At 37.6% G+C, this 22602-nt stretch overlaps 1 protein-coding gene and 1 long non-coding RNA gene across 5 annotated transcripts; both read left to right on the top strand.

Annotated features, from left to right (window-relative positions):
• The first annotated feature begins 9890 nt into the window (after window positions 1-9890).
• On the top strand, window positions 9891-19654 carry LOC103504912 (sterile alpha and TIR motif-containing protein 1). 4 transcript variants are annotated; one of them, XM_026820462.1, is made up of 15 exons: window positions 9891-10412; window positions 12835-12936; window positions 13633-13779; window positions 14152-14361; window positions 14706-14829; window positions 15286-15504; window positions 15684-15839; window positions 16083-16282; window positions 16350-16695; window positions 16909-17182; window positions 17421-17603; window positions 17832-17937; window positions 18195-18406; window positions 18595-18825; window positions 19010-19308. In XM_026820462.1, exons 1-14 carry the CDS (start codon window positions 10392-10394, stop codon window positions 18806-18808), a joined length of 2514 nt encoding a protein of 837 aa, XP_026676263.1. In that variant the 5' UTR covers window positions 9891-10391; the 3' UTR covers window positions 18809-18825; window positions 19010-19308. The 4 variants fall into 4 exon arrangements, with proteins under 4 accessions (XP_026676263.1, XP_026676269.1, XP_026676279.1 ...); XM_026820468.1 differs by lacking the exon at window positions 9891-10412 and adding an exon at window positions 11186-11558; XM_026820478.1 differs by lacking the exons at window positions 9891-10412; window positions 12835-12936 and adding an exon at window positions 13367-13416.
• A 1272-nt stretch (window positions 19655-20926) lies between these two features.
• LOC113465658 lies at window positions 20927-21993 on the top strand. Its single transcript, XR_003390289.1, has 2 exons — window positions 20927-21225; window positions 21942-21993. It is a non-coding gene; the product is annotated as an uncharacterized LOC113465658 (long non-coding RNA).
• Window positions 21994-22602: the final 609 nt, after the last annotated feature.

The raw sequence follows: 22602 nt of genomic DNA, 5'->3' as shown, positions 1-22602 counted from the left end.
AGAGTTGAATTCCAATGACAAAGAAGAAATGCGATATTTGAGTTGAATTGCGGTCACTAAAGGGTTGATGTGAGGTTCTTGACTATACGCTGGTCACTGGTGACAACACAAACAGGTGCATGATCAATTCACGTCAAGCTTAGTGACCATTGGACGCCACAACACATTGTCAGCTTGATTTGTACTCTGCCCACTTACGAATTCCATTCCACCATTCCAACTTTATGACCAGAGGAAAAAGTTTAGGCATGACGCGACACACAAATTTCAAGTCAATTTAACGGGTGCCTGCCGACATGCCGTAATGCTGTTACTTGCTCGTTGTCAAATTTGTACAGGAGCTTTGGGTTTCATGCAGCCTTTTAAAGGTGTGTAGATATCATCTTTATGCGAATTTTGACTTTGGTTCGCCACTTCGATCACATACGAAAGATCACTTGTCGAATTTGTCATGCATTTAGGGTTAAGAAAAGTTATGTAATTTTCAAAAGTCATGTATTCTAGTGATACCTATATATTTTTAGAAAATGCCAAAACCCTCGCCATGCATTCCAGACATACGCTATGTGCTGTGTATAATTTTCAGCTATTGATTTCCATGGCGTCATGTACATTAGTGTGGCTTAGAGTTTTCCGTGAACTTCAATTTTATATTTTTTAAGTCCTTGTGCTTTTGTTTTTTCAATGGGTCGGTCGCGGCAACACATTCCATTGTTGTTCTTAGACGTCTTTTGTTTCCTTTGCTTTTTTGTTAATTTATGTTGAATACGTATCGTTTTGTAAAGGTATTAATGGAGTGTAGTTTTGATTTTGAAAAGATAACGTGAAATTTCGAGTTGTTGTGATTGTTGATTTTTACCGTATTTTTCTTCACCACCTTAAACCTACGTAATTATTTTTGTACTCTTATATGCCTGTAATTTTTGGTGCTTCAATTGGGCTGTCCGTGTATTCTTATCAAGTGCCTTACTGCCTTTTAACGTTATAATTCATACCTATTTTAACGTGTATATCTGCTTACTTGGCTTTACTTAAAAGACTCGGTTCTCGAATATTTTGGTTCCGAGTTTTCCTTATGTGTATATCCTTTTCTAATTAATTCGTAGTGCGTTAATTCATAACAAAGGACGGCATTTGTTTTCCTTATTGACTATCATACCGCGGCCGATCACCTAGAATAGCAAGAAGCCTAGCCAGGGCCAGGGCTATGCTGAATAGTGGCTGGCGACTAGTACGAGTATTAGTGCCACGGAGAATAACTTGGGCCGTTGTTATGAAGGTAAGATGAGTCAAGGTAGAGAGAACTGAGGGCGAAGCTACTTTCTAGTCAGCACTTTGTAGGAAACGTTTCACTATCCATTCAAAGCAAAGGGATCCAGGATGAGCATTCCAGGATTGTTTGTTTTGTCTTAATATCTACTCTCTACTCTATAAGAAACTCTACAAGATATTCTCTCTGTCTAGCTATAATCCCTGAATAATAATTATGTAGGTATTGGGTACTCCATTATTGTTTCATTACCTATTAACACTATTTTGTTCTCTTTTGAAAGTATTGTGTTGATTAGAATTGTAAATGCAAATCCTTTTCATTTCCCATACATTTACATGAAGATCACCATGAGTATGAGGGATTCCTAAGAAAACAAAACAGATGCTTGTCAGACAGACAGTCTTTGTGACCAAACAAACCTTCAAGAGGAAATGTCCTCTATGCTCAAGGCCCATGTTATTCTAGAGATAGGACAAGGAGAGAGCCCTTACGCTTTTGAATAGCCATGAACACAAAGACCAACATAACGTGTTGAATACATAGAACCAACTTGTCAAACTCTGGGAAGGGCTGAAAGAAACAAGAAATTCACCCGAGAGAAGAAAGGGAGGATTTCTACAAAAGACCATTAGGTACAATCAACAAAAACACAGGTTCTATAATATAATGTCCTTTCTTATTTTTTACAAAATGAGAGTGAAAACAAAATTCTAGACAGAGAAATATTTCAGAAAAAAAGGTCTGAAATCTAAGGGTATGGAAGGTAATATTGAAAATTCAATAGGATATAATTATGTACCATTGTACCTGTTTGTAGGTAGGTAATTAGACTAACTAGTAGATAGGTAATTAAATTACTATGTATACCTATACACGAATCAGGTAAGTAGGCTTTTTCAAATCAGACTTTGTTCTGAGCTGTGTTACTGGAGAAGGAATTTTTATTTCCAGGATTACAGGAAGGAAACATTGTTGTTCGTTTTTAGTTTTCTGAATCAGGAAGGATTGACATTAGGTACCTAGGTAGGACATGAGAGGAAGTGAGGGACACTTTTTGCCAATGCGATCATTGTGGTTCTAGGTAAATATTTTGAAAACTTGAAACCCTACAATCCCTTTAAAGTTTAAGCTTTGTGTCGGGGTTGTAACCAGTGGAGGGCAGTGTTATTTAGACGACGGATATTTAATAATGAAATCCTGAGAATCAGCAGTAGTCAGAACTTCCTATCTTTTATAATGGTTAACCACTAACTTATAGGTAGTAATTAGTAATATCTGGGCATCTCTGTTCCTGACAAATAAGGTAGGTAATCTTATATTATAAGAACAAGATCCATTATATGATCAATTTTTGATCGCTGAAATCTCCATAAGAAATACACAGAGTGCAGAGACTGCGGGAGAGAAATGTTCCGCTCTCGACCAACTTTTTGAGTTTCGTTTATGTTTTTAGTTTGATAAATACAAGTTCGGCCATGCCTTTTCCAGAAGTTTGGCCATGCCTCGGGATGAACTAGCGGGCTTCCGGAGCGAAGCGACGGAATTCAGCTAGTCTTATATTATAAGAACAAGATCCATTCACTCATTCACAGTTCACATTTCACATTTCACACACTGATCGCTCTATCTCGAGAACCACACCACCTAGAAAGCTGAAATTTGGTAGGAATATTCTTTTTATGGTCTAGGTGTGCAATAAGAAAGGATTTTGCGAAAATCTACACCGATCCTGAGATATGATCAATTTTTGATCGCTGAAATCTCCATAAGAAATACACAGAGTGCAGAGACTGCGGGATAGAAAACTTTTCCTCGCTCGCCTAATATTTGAGTTTCGTTTATGTTTTTAGTTTGATAACTACAAGTTCGGCCATGCCTTTTCCACAAGTTTGGCCATGCCTCGGGATGAACTAGCGGGATTCCGGAGCGAAGCGACGGAATTCAGCTAGTAATTACATAACATCATTGTAGTTAGCCCCCCCCCCCCCCACACCTGACGAGACGTCACTGAGTCCAATGTCCACTCTCTGAACACAATTCAATTTTGTTTTAACATAACATTTACTAGCGAAGTAACGGGAGTGTCATTTTATCTCTTCTTTCCGTCTTCACTTCCTTTTGTTCCGGTTCTAGTCGGAATTTATGTCACATCTCCCCTACATACCGCACCTGTGAATGAATGATTCATAACTTTTAGGAAATCCACAGGAAAACTATTTAGTTTCAGGCTATTCTGTGCGCTGAATACTTAAGCATACATGCCTCGCCTACAATGAATCCAGAAAGTCGGCTTATACATAGACTAAGTACCTACAATGTTATTAAGTAGGTACTAGGTATGTATCAGTAGGAAGTAGGAAGAGAGAAAAATAATCTCATGGAAAAGGCAAATAATCTGAAATTCTTCATCATCTGGAAAGATGTTTATTAAATGAAAGTGAGTTTTTAGAATTAACTGAAGGACCCTTACGACGCGACAGAAGACTTCTTCCACTTGTTAAATACCCAAGATCCAGTTCCTAGCCTCCTCATAACTCAAAAATCAAAACATAACAACCCATGCAGTTGAAGAATAAGATGAATCCCATCACCATTACCATTAGCTTTACCGTTTCTGACTACCTGATTATTCTACCTACCTGACCCCTTTCCATTTCTATTGTTAGGAGAGGCCATTAATATCATCATTATAAAGATTATGAGATAGGTAACACATTTCACACCGAGTGAGGTTCTTCATTTTTTTTTTCTTTCTTCATTGTTTTCTTTGCTGTTTTAGTTTTTGAGTTCCTTCCTAGAATTAACATAGTCTACCGTTTTGGCAATAATTCTCATACCTATTTATCAAATACGTCTACATACCAATACCAATTGCCAATTTATTCACAATAGGTACAGACCTATCTACATACGTAATAAATAACTAATAACAATGGAAAAATTCCAGAAAGTCCATGAATAGAAGCTTTACTTAGGTTAGGTTGGATATACCCAATCTATATAAATAAAATTGTAGATTTGTCTGTACATTGCTTAGAATCGTGAAATTGTCTGTCTATTACGCCAAATAGACCTTTGGTTGTCCTCTTTTCACGCAAAAACGGCTTTGATGAAATTTTTTGTGGTTGTTAAGAAAAGTACTCCGGGTGACATAGGCTACTTAAAATCGTCACATTCCATCCTGATTCAAAATGGCGGCGGTTCAAAGTTATGCCTATTATGCTGCACTGTGGGACGTGTCAGGGAGTGCGTAGCGCGACCATGTGGGTGTGTGTGTGGTGTGATGGGTGTGTGGTGTGTGTGTGTGATATGGGTGTGTGATGTGTGTTTGGTGGGTGTGTGTGTGGTGGGTGTGGGTGGTGTGTGGTGGGTGTGGGTGGTGTGTGGTGTGTGTGATGGGTGTGTGATGTGTGGTGGGTGTGTGCGATGGGTGTGTGTGTGTGTGTGGTGGTCCCGTACAAAGGACGGGTCAACCACTAGTACCTATGTAATAACTTCGCACTTCGTGTTTGGGAGGGTGACTTCGCGGAGATGTCTATACCAGAGGTTCTCAACCGGTGGTACGCGTACCACTGGTGGTACGCGGATACATTTTAGGTGGTACGCAGTCATATATTAATAATAACAATAAAAAATGTTGAATGGTGGGGAGGTGGGGTTAAAATTAAATGACTGTTCAATGTACTAATTTAAGATTGTTTTTAATGTACAATTTCATTTTGTATCTAAGTAAATTCTATGTACAATGTACATACCTACATTACCTACATACAGTTGTAGCATGCATTTTCATTTTCCTAAACATGACCAAATGTAATTTTTCATTATTATTATTATTATATATAAATATAAGGTGGTACATCAAAATCTCTGAAAATTTCAAGTGGTACGTGTTTACTAAAAGGTTGAGAACCCCTGGTCTATACGATCGCGCTGCATGTTCCCGGGGCTTTGTGGGGTTGTGAATATTACGGTCGCTCTTTGCGCTCTACGGGGTTATCATATTATCTTGGAAACGGTAAGGAATTTTGGGGTTTTCTGGTTACGTGGGAAAACAATTTTCGTCGAATAGTGAAAACCTCAACATTCTAGGTAGATGTGGGTTAGGATTTTAAATTAAATCTAAGTAATAACTACCCCCCAAAAACACAAATGTGAAAAAAAGGCCAAGTTCCTATCCAAAAATGTCGGCCTATAAAAGTGGTGAGATCAGAAAATTCAGGCCAAGTTTGCATTCACAGTTTTTCGTGTCTGCTGAAAATGCTGGATCTCAATTCCTTCAACCTTCTCTCAATTTCAACTTGGCAATGTTTTCATTTTATTTTCATGTTAATAATAGGTAGGTAGCTATTTATTAATGTGAGAAGGAAAAATATTGCCAAGTTGAAATTGAGAGAAGGCTGAAGGACTTGAGATCCAGCATTTTCAGCAGACACGAAAAACTGTGAATGCAGACTGCCTTAATTTTCTGATCTCACCACTTTTATAGGCCGACATTTTGGATAGGAACTTGGCCTTTTTTTTTCACATTTATGTTTTTGTTGTGGTGTGGTGTTGTTGTTGTTGTTATTGTTGTTGGTGAAATATCTTTTTTGATACCTAACTAAGCCTGTAGTCAGTAAAAAAGCGGTCGAAATACCGTTAACTGTAAAAAATACCGTAAAACACCGCTAACCGTTGTTCCGATGTTCATAAAAATACAATATGGAGGGTTTTAGGTATGGTTTTGGGGGGGTCTGCTCTCATAACTTTTTCGATATCTCTAACCGTGCAGTGAAAATCGCCAAAAAACGGTTTATTCCGCCTGTGGGCGGAGCCCGATGCAAATTTTCCGATTTTCTGATTTTTTCACTTTACTTATTCATCAAGACCTACCATCCTGTCAAATTTCAAATTTCCACAACATCAGGAAGTGCCTCATAATTTTGATGAGTGAATCAGTCAGTCGTAAAATAAGCGATTTTCAAGCCGTTCTTTCTACCCCCCTTCCGTTAAAGCATAATGTTAACATAATGGTCCAATCCAAATTTCATGAAAATAGGTATGTGGAAAATTACCGGAATTATGATAGGGGTAAAAATGCTTCGAAATGTTTCGTGTAATATACACACTGGGCGTGCTCAGGCCGGAACTTGGCCTGGCGCACTGCCGTGCGCCTAGATTTTTGTAATGAGTCACACAATGCAACCTATACATACCTACGTGTGTACCTAAATATTGAGAATATTGACAGAAATTTTTATGAGCGCCTGTAAATTCGACGTCTATGCAATGTGCATTAAACAAATCATGACTGCTGATATTGCTGTGCTGCGGGCTGATGAAATATTGTACCTATATTATCTCGATTTAGAGGTAGTTGAATTGTTTAGTTAAATCCTTGGGTAAATACCTAGTTTAAGTAGCAAAGAACAGAATTGAATACGAGAAATCACAAAATTTTAATGAATATATGCATGTACCTATTAAGTACAAAAAGTACTAGAGTATTACCGCACTGACAACACCTGTAGAGTACTGTACATAAAGTGTAGAACATGAAGAAAGTCAGTGATAGAGATTCCCCTTATTCTCCCACGATGACTTCGAGATACGTTGGGTTCGAAGAGCACAAGGTACAAATTTCCACAACCCAGAAGAGGAGGGAATTTATGTGGGAAATCTTGTCACACCATTATTATTATCAAAATAATCCCCTACTTCATACCCCTGCGATGGGAGGGGAAGTTACTCCCCCTCCATCATAGCCATTTGTGGTGGAAGAGTAGACACACTATTCCCCTCACCACAAACCTCTTAACAGCAACATAAGCCGATCAATTATCATACAGTGTTAGAGGGGAGAGAGGGTTGATGGAATACCGTGGTTGTCATTCCAAAACTTAGCACCCTTAGGAAGTTTTCATGTCAACACCTCCTGATATGGTCTATAGAAATATTAGGATCAAGGTGACGAAAAATAGTAACTTGGTTCTGAAGGTGTAGACCTTTCAAATAGGTATTTCTTTTAATATTTTTCTATTTTTTTTTTTTATTAAAGTGAATATATCCGTGATGGACTCAATCAATAGCTATTTTATTCCTCCAACCTCACATATAATTAATTTTGAGCCATTGTTAATTTTTATTGAAGAAATATGGCAAAAACCTGAGGTGGGCCAATAATTGGAACCAAATGGGCGAATAATAGGAACATCATTCTGAAAGGTGGGCGAATAATAGGAACACTCGCCTTTTTTCACTTGATGGAAATTTTCGGAAAATCGGTAGACTATTATTAATTCGCTATAAATACATTCTATTAAGGACTAAATTCCGCTTCAAATGAACCTAAGATCACTATTCCAAAATAATTAGGACCAGAGATATAAGTGTTTTTGTCTGGAAAAACCCTTAGGTGGGCGAATAAATAATGGTACACTTACCCTAAGTACATTGCTAATAGGACAGAAAATGAAAAAATCGTTCTTCTTGTTTAATTAATTTACGAACCCATAATTAATTTATTACCTTTGGCGATTACAAATGTTCTTTTGATAAGAAATCCGAACGATTCGTCAAGGGATTTATTAAATTTCCCCAAAATAATCACCTAAATTATTTAAGAAAATTCAAGTAAAACTATTATGAAGGCTGTCCATCTCTCATTTCTCAGAACAGACGATCAGGGACTTACAAAAAAGGGGGACAGATATCCCCAGCATAATAATGATTATTGACACACCATAGCCCAAGCGTGCAACAAATAAATTACAATGAATATACTAGGTAATCTAGGTATTATTCAATATTGTGACGATGTGTGGGGCGTATTTCTTTTACCTTTTGGAATGAACCACATGAGTTGTCTATTTAGTTTAGGTCCTATAAGAATCGTCCTTTATATTCTCCCCTGAGTTCCCCACTCATTCCCTAATTTCTAACGATCAACCATAGTGTGTGCCAAAAACTAATAAATATACCTACCACGTGACCCAAAGCCATGACAAACAGCAGGGTTCTCCTAGAGGAGCTCTTCCACCCAACCACTAAATTTTTCCTTCACTGTGAGCCTTTAAGATATTTCACCAGGGAGGTCTTGAATGCTCCTAGACTTTGTGAGTCTCTTATATCCCTATGAAGAGAATTCCATAATCTAACTGCAGATTATAATATTATAGTATTTATTTATTTATATTTAGGTATTCTACCTTTCAGTATTAGAATTTCCATGGAACCCTCTCTCATACTCCTCCTTCTCTCTCTCTCTCCCTAAATTTCGCTCTCCCTCTCGCTCCCTCTTTCTCATGTGATATTGCCAATTATTTGCAAAGATGTTTGAAATTCACCGAACTATAAATGCGACATTCTAAGTGTGACACGAAATTTGGGTGAATGTTGGTGGTGGGTATGTATGTCTCTCTTCCTCCCTCTCTCTCTCCCCACCTCCTTCTAACGAAATTTGGGTGAATGTTGGTGGTGGGTATGTATGTCTCTCTTCCTCCCTCTCTCTCTCCCCACCTCCTTCTAACGCTCTCTCTCTCTCTCTCTCCCCTTTGTACACTTTGGCCTTCACACTCTCGTAATAATCGACTATCCATGACGTGCGGAAGAGAGAGAGAGAGGGAGAGAGAGAGAGAGAGAGAGAGAGAGAGAGAGAGAGAGAGAGAGAGGGAGATTTCGTGCTGCAGGGTTTTGCAGTGTCACAGGGTTTCTGGCTGTTTGAGTATCGAATAGTTTTGTTTTGTGTCTGATTCAGAAATATTGACATGTTGAATTCCTGGGATGTTCGTACCTATATGAAGGAGGGCAGTAAGAAAAGGAAGAAGAAGAAGAAGAAGAAGAAGAAGAAGAAGAAGAAGAAGAAGAAGAAGAAGAAGAAGAAGAAGAAGAAGAAAAGCAATAAAATAGATCAGAAGGGACATTTTCAGAGAGATAGGAACGTTGTTTAGAGTGGAGAATAGTAGGTAATAAATTGCTTACAGCTTACTGACAATATCTACAACACATGATATTATAGGGAGTTAAGTACCTATTTACAAATAAATTGTTATCAATACAGTCGAACCTGGATATAAGAGAAATTCACTATGCTGAACCTCGATATCTACAACACATGATATTATAGGGAGTTAAGTACCTATTTACAAATAAATTGTTATCAATACAGTCGAACCTGGATATAAGAGAAAATCACTATGCTGAACCTCGATATAAGAGAAACTGGATTTAGTGGAAACCTAGAAAAAAAGGGTGGTCCCCTGGATTCTCTTATATCCAGGTTCGACTGTATTAGGATTAGATAGGTACCTGCATAACGATAACTAGTTTAATGTCACTTAATGCACGGATCTAGGAGTAGGTACTACAACTCTTACGCATATTATTATTATTTTTCATTTGTCTCAAGTAGGTAATCCTCAATTCTCACGAAACTACCTATGACCTCAGAATCTCTCTCTCTCTCTCTCTCTCTCTCTCTCTCTCTCTCTCTCTCTCTCTCTCTCTCTCTCCCCACACTCTCTCTCTCTCTCTCTCTCTCTCTCTCTCTCTCTCTCTCTCTCTCTCTCTCTCTCTCTCCATTCACGTTTCCACGGAATGGTGAATATTTGATTCATATAGTGGGAACATGAAGGGGAAAGAACAGTGTTTGAGTTTTTTTTTGCTAATTTTATCCAAACAACACATTGAGATTATTGTGCTAGTATATTCTGACACCGACCTTATTTCACCATATCGCACCGCGCTGATTTCTAGTGACTTTAGAAACGTATCGCGGTTTATTAGAGGTTTACATAATCGTATTATTCAAACTTTATTACATAATCTTATCAGGTATTCAAAGTTTTGTGATTTCAATTAAGAAAATTTGTTGTGTCGTTGATTCTAAAATTATTTCACTATTTCCTCATATTTACCTATTCGTGTTAACCTTATTTGAAATCGGATTTAGTGTAGTGGATTTAAAGTTCAAATATCATTTCCAGTGTTTGAAACAGTAAGATTTCTATTTATCCTGTGCTTAAACCCGGTGAAAGCTCTAGCGTTGTTTGAAACGGTAAAAACTTATCTGTTTTGTGCTTGAACCAGTGAATTCCAGAGAAGATTTTCAAATCATTTCTATACGTCACAGTTCAAAATGCGGTTAGAAAATAATCCGGTAGGTAATACCCATTAGCCCATTACATTCTGATTACATGTAAATAATGTTCGCTGATATTTCAAAGGATGTTAGATCAGCAAAGAGTAACTTTAGGTTTTGTTGTTGGTTCTGAGCTCCTGAGACTCTTGAGGTTTTAATCATCCCCTCAACTATCCTTACGCGGCTGAGTGCACCCCGAAATAGCGGACAGCACGTATGTATAATATGTATATAAATTGCCCTGCGGTCTGCGGTCACTCGTTCGTATACCTACCAACCAGAAGTACGTACAGATATTTATTTTAATAAAACAGTTCTAGTTATTTGATCATGTGGGATTTTTTCTCCTAATTCTACCTAGATCTTGAGATTTAGCAGATCATAATTATGTTCTATGTCTATCACATAGAGTGGGGGTGAATTTTCTAAGTTTAGTATTTATTATTACGTACTCTGAAAAAATCATGGTAGGAACATTCACAGTTCACCTCCAATAACTTTTTTATACTAATGACCACGCATTTACAGGTATTTAACTATGTATATGAACCACCTCACTAATAGGGTATATCATAACATGCTAATAGTACCTACACAGGAACACAGGGTACCTATACCTACATTTTTAACGACACTTGGATCTTTGACAAGAAATTTCAAGTATTATTATTTTTAAATCATGACATCAAAAAAATCACAATTCAATGTTTTTTGAAGCGGAATGAATGGCGGGGGAGGAGGAGGAGGAAAAGCGAAATATTGTCAACAGTAAACAGTTCCGCGAATAACGTTGATCCATTCAGAGAGTAACATCGGAAAGTCGGGAAATTAATTAATAAAAAAGACCTATAGGTATATAGGTAGTTATGGGTCTAAATGCTATTAATTTCATATTTGTGATACCTATTTAATTATTCCTAAATTCATTTTCTAATCATCGTTTCTCACTCACAATATTATGTCGGTACCTAATTACAAAATGTGACTTGTGAATAAAACACGAATACGATACTCGTAAAGACGCGAAACAAAATGTCAAGAAATCATACAAACTGACAGTGGATTCGCGATGTGAACTAATAAATTACTTCGTTTTGGTTTAATGTTAGGTCTTAAAATCTAACCAACACATATTACAGTGATTACAAGATGTCCTCTGATGAGGTAGGTCTATGTATGTGGTTTGCTCCTGAAAGCTACTTGACACATTTTATTTTTTAAAACAATATTGTCTCTGACTCTGATTGATGTGAAATAATCAAATAATATGTAAGTTATGGGGTCATGGAAATAGTGTGAACATTAGGGAATAACAAATTAATAATTAAGTAATTACTCGAGGTATGAATGAAACACGCACCATCACGCTAGTTCATTAATTACGTGCCAGACTGAAAATGTCATTATCATTATACAGTCATTATAATATGTATGTACACTATTAGGTATATATTTATAATTATCATCAGGTGTCTTCATCATTCTTCTTCCAAGTTCTATCTCTGTGTCCTTTTCTTTAAAAAGTCCCATAATTATACGGGCAAACAATTTGCACCACGTGTGACGTGTTTGTACAACCTTGCAACCGATTATAGTGTAACACTTTACCCTATCCTCCTGAGATGAAGAAACTGTATAGAAAGAAAGAATAGAAAGAATAAACCTAGCAGTGCAATAGTCCTAAATTAAAATGGACGCGGCACATAAGGGATCAGGAAGAGACCGCCTTAACATAATAATAAAAGAATAAACCTAAGAAAAATTAAGGTTCCTGGCTGTTTTCTGGAAATACCACTGAGTAAGCTCGAAAACTCGGAGTCAACCCGATGGCACTCCCAGCAACCAACTGACCTGGATTCGGACGCCACTAGTTTCAAAAGCTTGAGGCCTGGTGAAACTAGAAGCTAGCAAAAAAAAAAAAAACTATAGCTGTACCTACCTTGTTTTAAAATTTTGCCGGATAACTGTCCAAGGAAGCTGAAAATAAAATAATAGGAGAGCACTTGCTTTCACCCCAAGGGCAATGGGAGTTTAAACCATTCGAGGGCCTGTCTTGACCATAGTTGACCAGAGTGAACTCTAGCTCTATGTACGAGTAGCCCTACCCAATGTTACCAAAAATTCATACGCGAAGGAAAAGTAGTTCGCTTTCTAGTTTTCGTGACATTTTAACTTGTTTTGCAGTGCCGAAGCGTAGAAAGGGGTGTATACAGTCGCGTATTCGCTAATCTTCGATGAGATGATCGGTATCAGAACTTCGCAACATTACAATAGGAACATCGAAGATTGTTCAACTAGTGGAATATTTGCACATTTTGGATTGGTGTGCGTTCCCGGTTGGTAACTCATCCTCAAACTTATTATTATTACCTACCTATCTATTCATAATCAACCAGATCAATATTATAATCCCTTGTTGTGTTTATTTCGTTGTTGACAGGAGCAGAAATCCCTCACGCATGGGGATATCACTCAGCAGGAAACACAAAATCTAAACAAAGCCAGCATGAAACTTCAGACAGAATCTTTCACAGCTGAAAAAGTAAGTAAAGTATAGATACCAAGCGTATGTAGGTATAGGTACCATATGCACAGTGTTTTCGGTGAGAAACTGCCCCACTCTCAACTTTAGACCACTTGGTTACATTTTTCTCACTCCTGATTTGGGCATGATTAATTGAACCCTGGTACCCGGAACTAGAGATATACCTGCTTTCTCAACTTCTTTTTTTCTATTTACTAAGATAAACTTTTCTAAATTTCTAGACATCACACACAAACATGGTGAGTGAAGCATATTTACGAGATGATCTCATATCCTTAAATTATTTACACGCGGCAAGCAGCATGCTATTGTTTCTATATTATGAGATAAGATATTAACAACTGTAGCTATGTACATATGTAAATAATATTATGTACCTAGGTACTTGTAAGTCATATTGTATGAAGTACTGTACTGTATTTCATACTTCATTCACAGTTACAACTGTTACGAGTCAAATTTTTGACTAGTGTACCAGTAGGTATTTGAGTAGTAATCTGTAGTTACGTATTTCAATAATTAAATTCATTATATTTTTTTCGACCTTGGTAATAAATGTATTGTTTTTTTTTTTTCTTCGATTAACTAAAGCAGCAAGTAATATTAAAAAATAAAATAATCATAAAAAATAATATCATAATAAGGTATCACACCTTACATATGATATTTATTTCAAATTTTCATTTCTTCCAGAAAGCTGTGGCGGCTCAACAGCAGCGACATACAGTGACATCAGCCGGAGTTTTCAACAAGGAGAAACACTCGGCACAATCCGCCCAATCTAACATTAAGTTTACTACTAAGGGTATGACCAAGTCCCTCATGACATCAGCCTCCCAGGTAAGTGATAGATGTATTCGGTATATGCTTCATTAGTATTTCGTACAATGAACTGTAGAACGCACTTACGACGTCGCATCGTAGGATTAAACTCAGAGAGAACAGTCTTTATACTCTTTATCTTTATGCATCATTTGTTTACATTGCTCCAGATTTGTTTCATAATAGGTATGATGGAAGATTCGAAAGCAATATGGTCACATACGTAGATGTTGGAATACAATAAATACGTTTGCAATGGTCAATGGTACCACAGTCTACCACTAACCTGTACAAGTCTTCAACTGATTAGATAAAAACTTCATTGCTGTTCCCTTTCCCTCCTGTCTTTTTTTTAAACTTTGACAGTATCATCTCATCCCTCTTCCACAGATGAGTCACATGGTAAATGGCACGACCACCTCCACCAAGATGATCACATCCTCTGCCTCCTCGAGTGGCATCAGTGCTGCTCAGATTGATGAAATCCTCAACTTGGATTTCGATGATTTGGAGAAACTAAGCAAGAATTCCCTCGTATCTCAACAGAATATTGATGCTATCATCGCCAAGTATACCGGGTGTCTCGAAAATATTGTACAGGTAAGATGGTCACTCATCTGAAACGTGTAGGTATTAAACGATTAGATCAAACTTTATTTACAGAATAAATATTTACAAATGGTAACACAATGTACATATAAGTACAAAATAAAGTTTGTTCAAGGGTGGGGTTAATGACTATGGCATTCTCTACCAATGGCATTCTCTAGGTAGAATGTTTTCAGCTTCCTTCATTTCAGATTCGCAGAATTTTTTAAAACCTTTAATCACTTTAATGTTTCATAAAAAAACCTCTAAAGCAGGACAGTGTCAAACTATTTGCTATCAAAGTCTTTAGCATGAAAGAAGTGTTTATCCTCAGAAGTTTTATTCTTTACTTGCAGGTGATGCAGAACTTCAGTAGTGATCAAGAGAAGCGAGCTCCGGCTGTATTGGATAAGGTGAATGATCTGATGCAGAAAGCCTGGGCAGTACCTACACACGGACATGAGATCGGATATTCCCTGTGTAAGTTATTAATTAGGTATACTTATCTAATGCTCAGATTGATTCGGTCAACCACAACATCTAAAATAGGTACTAAACTTTTAAATGCCTAAACTACTATACAACGCCACGATTAAAAAGTTCAATAAATATCCAAATCTAGTCGATTACAAGGATTTGATAGGGTAAAAAGGTGACAAAAGCTTGGATTTGGGGTTTTATATGCTCAATCCCATAGCGCCAAAACAAAAATACTGTGTGTAATTCAACATTGAACCCTCAGAGCCATTTCTAAAATGTTTATCGATGGTTCTTGTTTTTATCTGCTACGTTTGGCTGACTCGGGTCCTAAGGACGTTCTGTAACGTCTTGGATTCTTTCCTTATGTATCCAATAGAGAGACATTTTCCCCTGTTTATTCATTCATCCTGCTTTGATTTCTGTCATGAATATTCTGAATGATTGTGAATGTTTCAGGTAACACGCTGCGTAACTGCGGGGGAATGGATCTGCTCATCAGCAATTGTGTTGAAAAGGATTTGGATCTTCAATTCTCAAGCGCCAGACTGCTAGAGCAATGTTTGACCACGGAGAATAGGGACCATGTCGTAGAGAATGGACTGGACAAGGTGGTGCGAGTAGCATGTGTCTGCACCAAGAATATCAACAGTGTCGAGCATTCCAGAGTCGGAACTGGTAGGTTCACGTGTGTCCGTCATTTAGTCATACGGCCGAATAATTGCTTCCGATAAAAAGTTGAGATATCGCATCATCGACTTACCATTACTTACTGTCAGTACAGGTGTTGAACTCGAAGATAGATAGAAGACATAGATTGAATTGAAATGATTTTATATATATTATTTCCGTTGCAGGAATATTGGAGCATCTATTCAAGCACAGTGAAGGAACATGTAGTGACGTCATAGGTCTTGGAGGATTAGACACCGTGCTATTCGAATGCAGAAAGAATGACATCGAGACTTTGAGACATTGCGCTGGAGCCCTGGCCAACTTGTCACTGTATGGAGGTAAGAACTGGAGCCCTGATCGAGTTATCTGCAACTTAATACGTTATTTTATTGAATTAGGAACAACTAATAAGATAGGGTGTGTTTGGGAAGACATGTTTTAGTACCTTCTTCCAAGAGTACCGTTTGGTTAAGTTGAAATTCGGTTAAAGTCAGCTTCAAATAAACTCTCCTGACAGTATATTAATTTCCCATACAGAATGAGTTTATTGTTGTTATACGTAAAACCGTTTTGATTTACAGGTGCTGAGAATCAAGAGGCCATGATCAAACGCAAGGTACCCGTGTGGCTGTTTCCTCTGGCCTTCCACAATGATGACAACATCAAATACTATGCCTGTTTAGCCATTGCCGTGCTAGTAGCTAATACTGAAATAGAAGCTGCCGTTCTCAAGTCTGGTACTCTAGATCTAGTCGAACCATTTGTTATGAGCCACAGTCCAAGAAGCTGCCGTTCTCAAGTCCGGTACTCTAGATCTAGTCGAACCATTTGTTATGAGCCACAGTCCCTCCGAATTCGCCAAGTCAAACCTAGCACATGCTCACGGTCAGAATCGGAATTGGCTGCAGAAGTTAGTCCCAGTGTTGAGCTCTAAACGAGAGGAGGCTCGGAATTTAGCAGCGTTCCACTTCTGCATGGAAGCTGGCATCAAGAAGCAACAAGGCAAGACAGACATCTTCAAGGAAATTGGCGCGATAGAGCCGCTCAAGAAAGTGGCCTCTTGTCCTAACGCGGTAGCGTCCAAATATGCCGCACAAACATTAAGACTGATTGGTGAAACTGTACCTCATAAGCTAAGTCAACAAGTACCGCTGTGGAGTACAGAGGATGTACGGGAGTGGGTGAGGCAAATAGGTAAGTTCAATCCGTATACATAGAACAAGTCCCTACTATCTCGGTTCGAGATAACTGGAGAGGAGGGAAATACATCTAATATTGATATAGTTTGTAAATGGAAAGATGAAAAATAAGAAGGGGATCTTTCCATCCCCTTAATTTACTAGAGATTAACAACATCCATTACAAGTTCATCTCTCTCTCAATGTTATCCCTTGCACAATGTTACAGGTTTTGCCGAGTACGCGAATAACTTTGTCGAGAGTAGAGTAGATGGTGATCTCTTATTGCAACTCAATGAAGAACATCTGCGTGATGACATAGGCATTCATAATGGAATTCAGAGGCGACGCTTTGAACGTGAGCTTCAAAACCTGAAGAAGATGGCAGACTATAGTTCCAAGGATGTGACGAACTTGAACAATTTCCTCTTGAACCTGGGCCAGGAGTTTTCCATTTACACATACTCCATGTTAAACGCTGGAGTTGACAAAGATTCCATCAAGTAAGTTACGTGCGATAGATTTCCAGGAAACCTTTTTTATTGAGTGTAACCAAAGTGGAACAACCCTTACCAAGTCTAGGATTGTTCAAGTTTAATAAATGAAAAGACCTAGTTTCTTTCCTATAGGATAATGAAAGTAAAAAACTTAATTAGGTACTTCAAGAAAAAGGATAGCTTTAGTGGGTATTTTGCAAAATATTTACCATAGCATTTTTACTTACGATGTGTTTTTCCTCAGAGCTCTATCAGAAGAACAACTGATATGCGAGTGTGGCATTCATAACTCAATTCATAGACTGAGAATCATGGAGGCAATCCATGAGATAGAACGAGAATGGAACAAGGAGTACGAGGATAATCCAGATAAAAACCTGGATGTGTTCATCAGCTATCGACGTTCTAATGGATCTCAACTTGCTAGGTGAGCAATAAATGAAACCATATTACCAATGTGTTATGATTCTACACTAAAGTTAGTATTTTTTTATTTTTTTTTTTTTTTTTATAATAATCCTGAGTTTATATATTCTAATTGTACCTATTAAAGAGATAAGATGTATAATAGTACAATATTAGAATATAAATTTTATTACTGACCCACCAAATATTCACAACTGACTTATGCCATTAACTTTGTCCATGTTTTCAGTTTACTCAAAGTACATCTGGAGCTACGGCAGTTCAAAGTGTTCATCGATGTAGAAAGACTGGAGGCCGGAAAATTCGACAATAATCTCCTGCAGAGCATCAAACAGGTTTGTACACCTTTTTCCTTAAAACAGGTGTTAATACACAGATATCGACGCTAACTGAAACCATATCTATACGACAAAAACATGTTCTCAACTGAGCTTTTAGTGGGAATCTGGTATCTAAAGTCTGCTGAGAGGGGCGCGAACGTTAAGATTTTGTACACTGTTCCCTGTAATACACTGTTCCTTTAGGATAGTTTCAAAAGTTGGCATGTCTCAGTTATTAATGTATGTAGGTAACCTTGAATATTTTGTTTCAGGCTCGCAATTTTCTTCTGGTCCTGACACCGAAGGCTTTGGATCGATGTATGGAGGATAATGAATCTGAATGTAAGGATTGGGTACACCGAGAGATCGTGGCAGCTCTACAGAGTGGCTGTAATATCATACCCATCCTGGATAACTTTGCCTGGCCTGATCCAGAACAACTTCCAGCTGATATGAGAGCCATTTGTAAATTCAACGGAGTCAGGTAGGAATGCAACTGCGAGTAAGAAGTAGATCACCTAAACTTTCAAGCTCTAAATATTGCGAGCTCTGAGGTCTAATTCTTAAAAAAGTATTAATGTAGATACTATGGCACTGAATTTAAGCCTTTGGTGAAGGAATGTTCAGCCTTATAACCAAGCAAGTCAGTTTTAAAAGTTTCTCTATTTCCAGATGGATCCACGACTACCAGGATGCGTGTGTGGATAAACTGGAACGCTTCATGCGAGGTGAACTCAACTCCTATCGTTCTGCTCTTAGCGTCAAATCTGATCCACCCTCTACACCTAATATTCTCAACAAAGTCAACGCTCCTACGTACCAGAGAATGCACTCCAATGATTCTAGCAAGGGATCCAATGGGGATACAAGTAGTAGGCCTGACTGACTAGAGCCACACGCCAGGTACTACGCTCACTATTTCTATGTCAATTTTCAAACTAGGATTGTTTACTCGGATAAAGATCCTTTTTATCTTTTTCAAGAGACTAGTTGTCCGAGTTTTACCATGTCTTTCATCTCTCATAACATGAGTGGAATACACTTTCTACTCCATGCTAATACGTTACCTCCTCATCCTCTGTCCCAGGCGTCGCAAGTCTTCGAGTCCCTCTCCATACTTGCCCAGTCACACGTCCTGGCGTCCCCCCACCAGCCCCAAGTCTCAACAACTCCGCCGCAAGGGTCCCGGCAACATGCCTGTCCGTGCCCATAGTCTAGAGGGTCTTATAGAACCTGCCCCGCCCCGGAACTCAACCCTGGAGTCCGGGCAAGTGAACAAGAGTGTGAGTCTGGAGAATGAATTGGATACGATATCCGACGTAACGCAGACATCTGACACAGACTCTACACGATCCAAAACCAAGAACTTCATGGACAAATGCGTCAACAAGATGAAATCACTCATCAACAAGAAACCCGCTAGTCACGAGACCTGAATAAGACATTCTAAATTTTGCCTAGGCACATTCATGGCATACTTGATAAATAAACTACCTAGAGTATCTAGGTACCTCCCTCGTTTGTTTGCTAGGCGTATTACCTACTTCACTTTGTAACTGATAATTTTCTAGTGGCGAGAGGATTACGCTCTATTCGGCAAGTTAGGCATCTCGTTACATTAACCTCACTAAGTGGGAACGGCAAAACCCATAGCACGGGATTGTTCCAGATTCAAAGTACTATCCCCTTGCCGCTGACGATGTCCCTAATTTATTTATGAAAAAATATGGCCTTTTCATGGATTTTTATATTCAAAACATTGAACACTGTACAATAAAATTTCATTTTGTTTATTGCTTTAAATGATACCGTTCAATCAACTTTGGACTTTATTTTTTTGGCACAAATAGACCCTAATTTTCTATTTTGATTTTGGTAAATCATTATTTTTGCTTTCTGTTTTTCTAAGCTATTTTTTGGAACAATGTATACAAGATAATTATGTACCTACTCGTCTACGTCTGTAATTATTTATTTTCTTCTGAATTTGTTGTAAATAAATAGATAGATAGATAACTACATTTATTTTTTTCTACATGACCGTCTCCGTCGTATTATTTTAAATGTTGACATGCTTTCAAACCTTTGTGATTTTAAATAAATAAAAATTCAAATTAAATTCGAATAAAATATTATTGAATCAAAAATCTTGGTGTTCTTTTTTTCGAGAAAAAAGTTATGAAAAGATGAAAGTTTTTAGAAGACCTCGGGTCTGATCCGACCCAGATGTGCATACTAGGGTTAATAACTACTCTCCTTAAGCTGTGTTCACACATAGTCGACGGCCGTTGATAGACGAGGTGAATCTATGTTGTTGAGGCAGTATGGACGGTTTCAGTCGACATTGACCGACAGCCATTGACTATGTGTGAGCACAGCTTTAGAAGAAGTTATAGGTGTCTGAAAAACTAAATAAATTGAAGTTGATCGTTGATCTTATAATACGCCCCTGACTCCGAAATTATTCAACAGTAGTCAATCTGTGTGCCTCTGATAGCAAGCAGTAATCTGTATAATATTCCATAGCTACCAGCTACGGATCTACCGGCATATTAAGATAGTCATTATCATATTAACCTAATGGAGTATCTTAAACGACCTTGAACTAAATGACACCCGACTTAAGGTAGAAACACAATTTACACAATACACTCACCTCACGTGAGCTCATGGGGAGTCGGAAAGATGTGGTTCAATATAGGTAGAGGTAGGTGATTTCGTTCATTATAGTTACACTGCTCTGACGTGACATGAGGGCAAATTGTATTACAGACTATACATATGTGTAGCAGATATTCATAGGTACACATTCCATATGGTGGTACCAGAGTATCCTCCCGAGATAATCTCTCTCCCTAAATGTTAACCAAGATAATGATATTCAAGGCAATACCCGGAGACGCTTTCTCTCTCTCTCTCTCTCTCTCTCTCTCTCATGGTGAGCGCATGCTTTTTGTGTTGTGTATTATCAAGGCCATGTCTTATCATTACTATCACAGAGCTGCTTCTTATTCAAGTTTACAATAATAAAAAATCGCGTTCATTTTTTCTCAAAACAATAATAAATTTCATTCTCAAAAAATATTTCCGTTATTTATCAAATTAAAAAAACATTTAATCGCGATAAACATTTTTATTATTATTATTTTTGAAGGTGTTAATATTTTCAAATAAAAAATCAAATGTGTTTTTCTGTTGAGTTGACCAGTTGTTTGCTTTACGTAATCTGTACATGTAGAAGCCATATTGTATGAAGCGTGTTTCTAACATATGGTCCACAAGTCAGCATGTCTACCGAAATACGTAAATACCAGGTTTTCCTACCTACCTACTTACTTTGATTTTTTTCTACTTGTAGACTTATAGGTACCAACAAGTTTTCATATTAAGAGCAATACCTAGATTTTTTTTTTTTTTTTTTTAAGGAAAATTTTGTCCATATGGTAGTAGGCTAGCAGGGTATACCTACCCTTATTTTGTATTGTTATGAACGTATAAAACGTTTGTGTGAACATCGCTACCTAAGCCAGCTAGGTATTATAATTATGACTTTGAATATACCAGTTCCTAGTGGAACACTCAAGTTCAGTAACGTTGTGCGTTGTATGTGTCTGGATGGGTGACCGTCTGGTATATCACGTGCTGCTTAGCTAGGTACGAATATCTCGGGGTGCACTCAGTCTCGTGAGGACATTAATAATCTGATTTGAATTCCAGAAAAACGAAAAGGTGGTCTTAACAACAATTAGTTTTGGGAACTAAAAATGGGTGCACTTACAGGAAAAAATACATGGCCACATTTCTCCCCTCGAAATATGTACCTAAGTACATACTATAAAAAATTAACGTAGGTTACCGGTTTTTTAAATTATTATTATAAAATTACCTGCCTGGGTATAACAGTATGTTTTCTTTTTTTCTTCTTTTATTTTATTTTTTTGCTTTGGACCCTATAATATTTCCGTCCCCAAAACTCCGGTTTGATAACGGACTCTAATGTTAAATGATGTCTTGCATAGAAATAGCTCCGATCCTGATTCATCACAATAAGATGTATGGAAGTACAAGTGGAGACCATGCAGTTTTATTGGAAGAACAGGTTCAACTACAAGGTAAGATATCAAATAATATCTTCAATTTTATCTACGAATTTTGTACTAAAATCAACCTGGAAAGTGGAAACTGGAAATAAATCCATTGTGTCTAGCACATTGCATATCTCAAATATTTTCCAGGCATTCTCAAAAAATTATACGTCTTACCTGTTCGTTGAGTGTGGTGCAGTGCCTCAGAGGTGACTATTCCAAAAAGAAATGACAAGGAGACAAGGAAAGTGTTTTAACCATCTACCTAGGTAGGTATTAATAGGTAATATTTAGAAGACAAATTTATTTTGTTGTAAAGCGGGAGCAAATTTATTTGTGGATCAAAAAATATGAAAATCAGAATGGAGAATGAAACTTCGAATGTGTAATTGGACTGGCTGAAGCATGATATCAGTCCGAAATTTTACACCATCATTGACCTAATGAGTGTGTTTTAGAATTTTTAGATCTTGTACCTACTGCCTACCACAAAATGTTGAAAAAACGGGTAGGTACATGCCATTGTAAAAAATACACGGTTAAAAGAAATCTTAAAATAATATGGGTTAGGTGCCCGCCTAGTTAGCTTGGTTGG

The sequence above is a fragment of the Diaphorina citri genome, unplaced genomic scaffold (assembly GCF_000475195.1).
Source record: "Diaphorina citri unplaced genomic scaffold, Diaci psyllid genome assembly version 1.1 scaffold8, whole genome shotgun sequence".
Taxonomy (NCBI): Eukaryota; Metazoa; Arthropoda; class Insecta; order Hemiptera; family Psyllidae; genus Diaphorina; species Diaphorina citri.
Note: the sequence above shows the minus strand (reverse complement) of the source record. Positions and strands in the feature narration are given on the sequence as shown.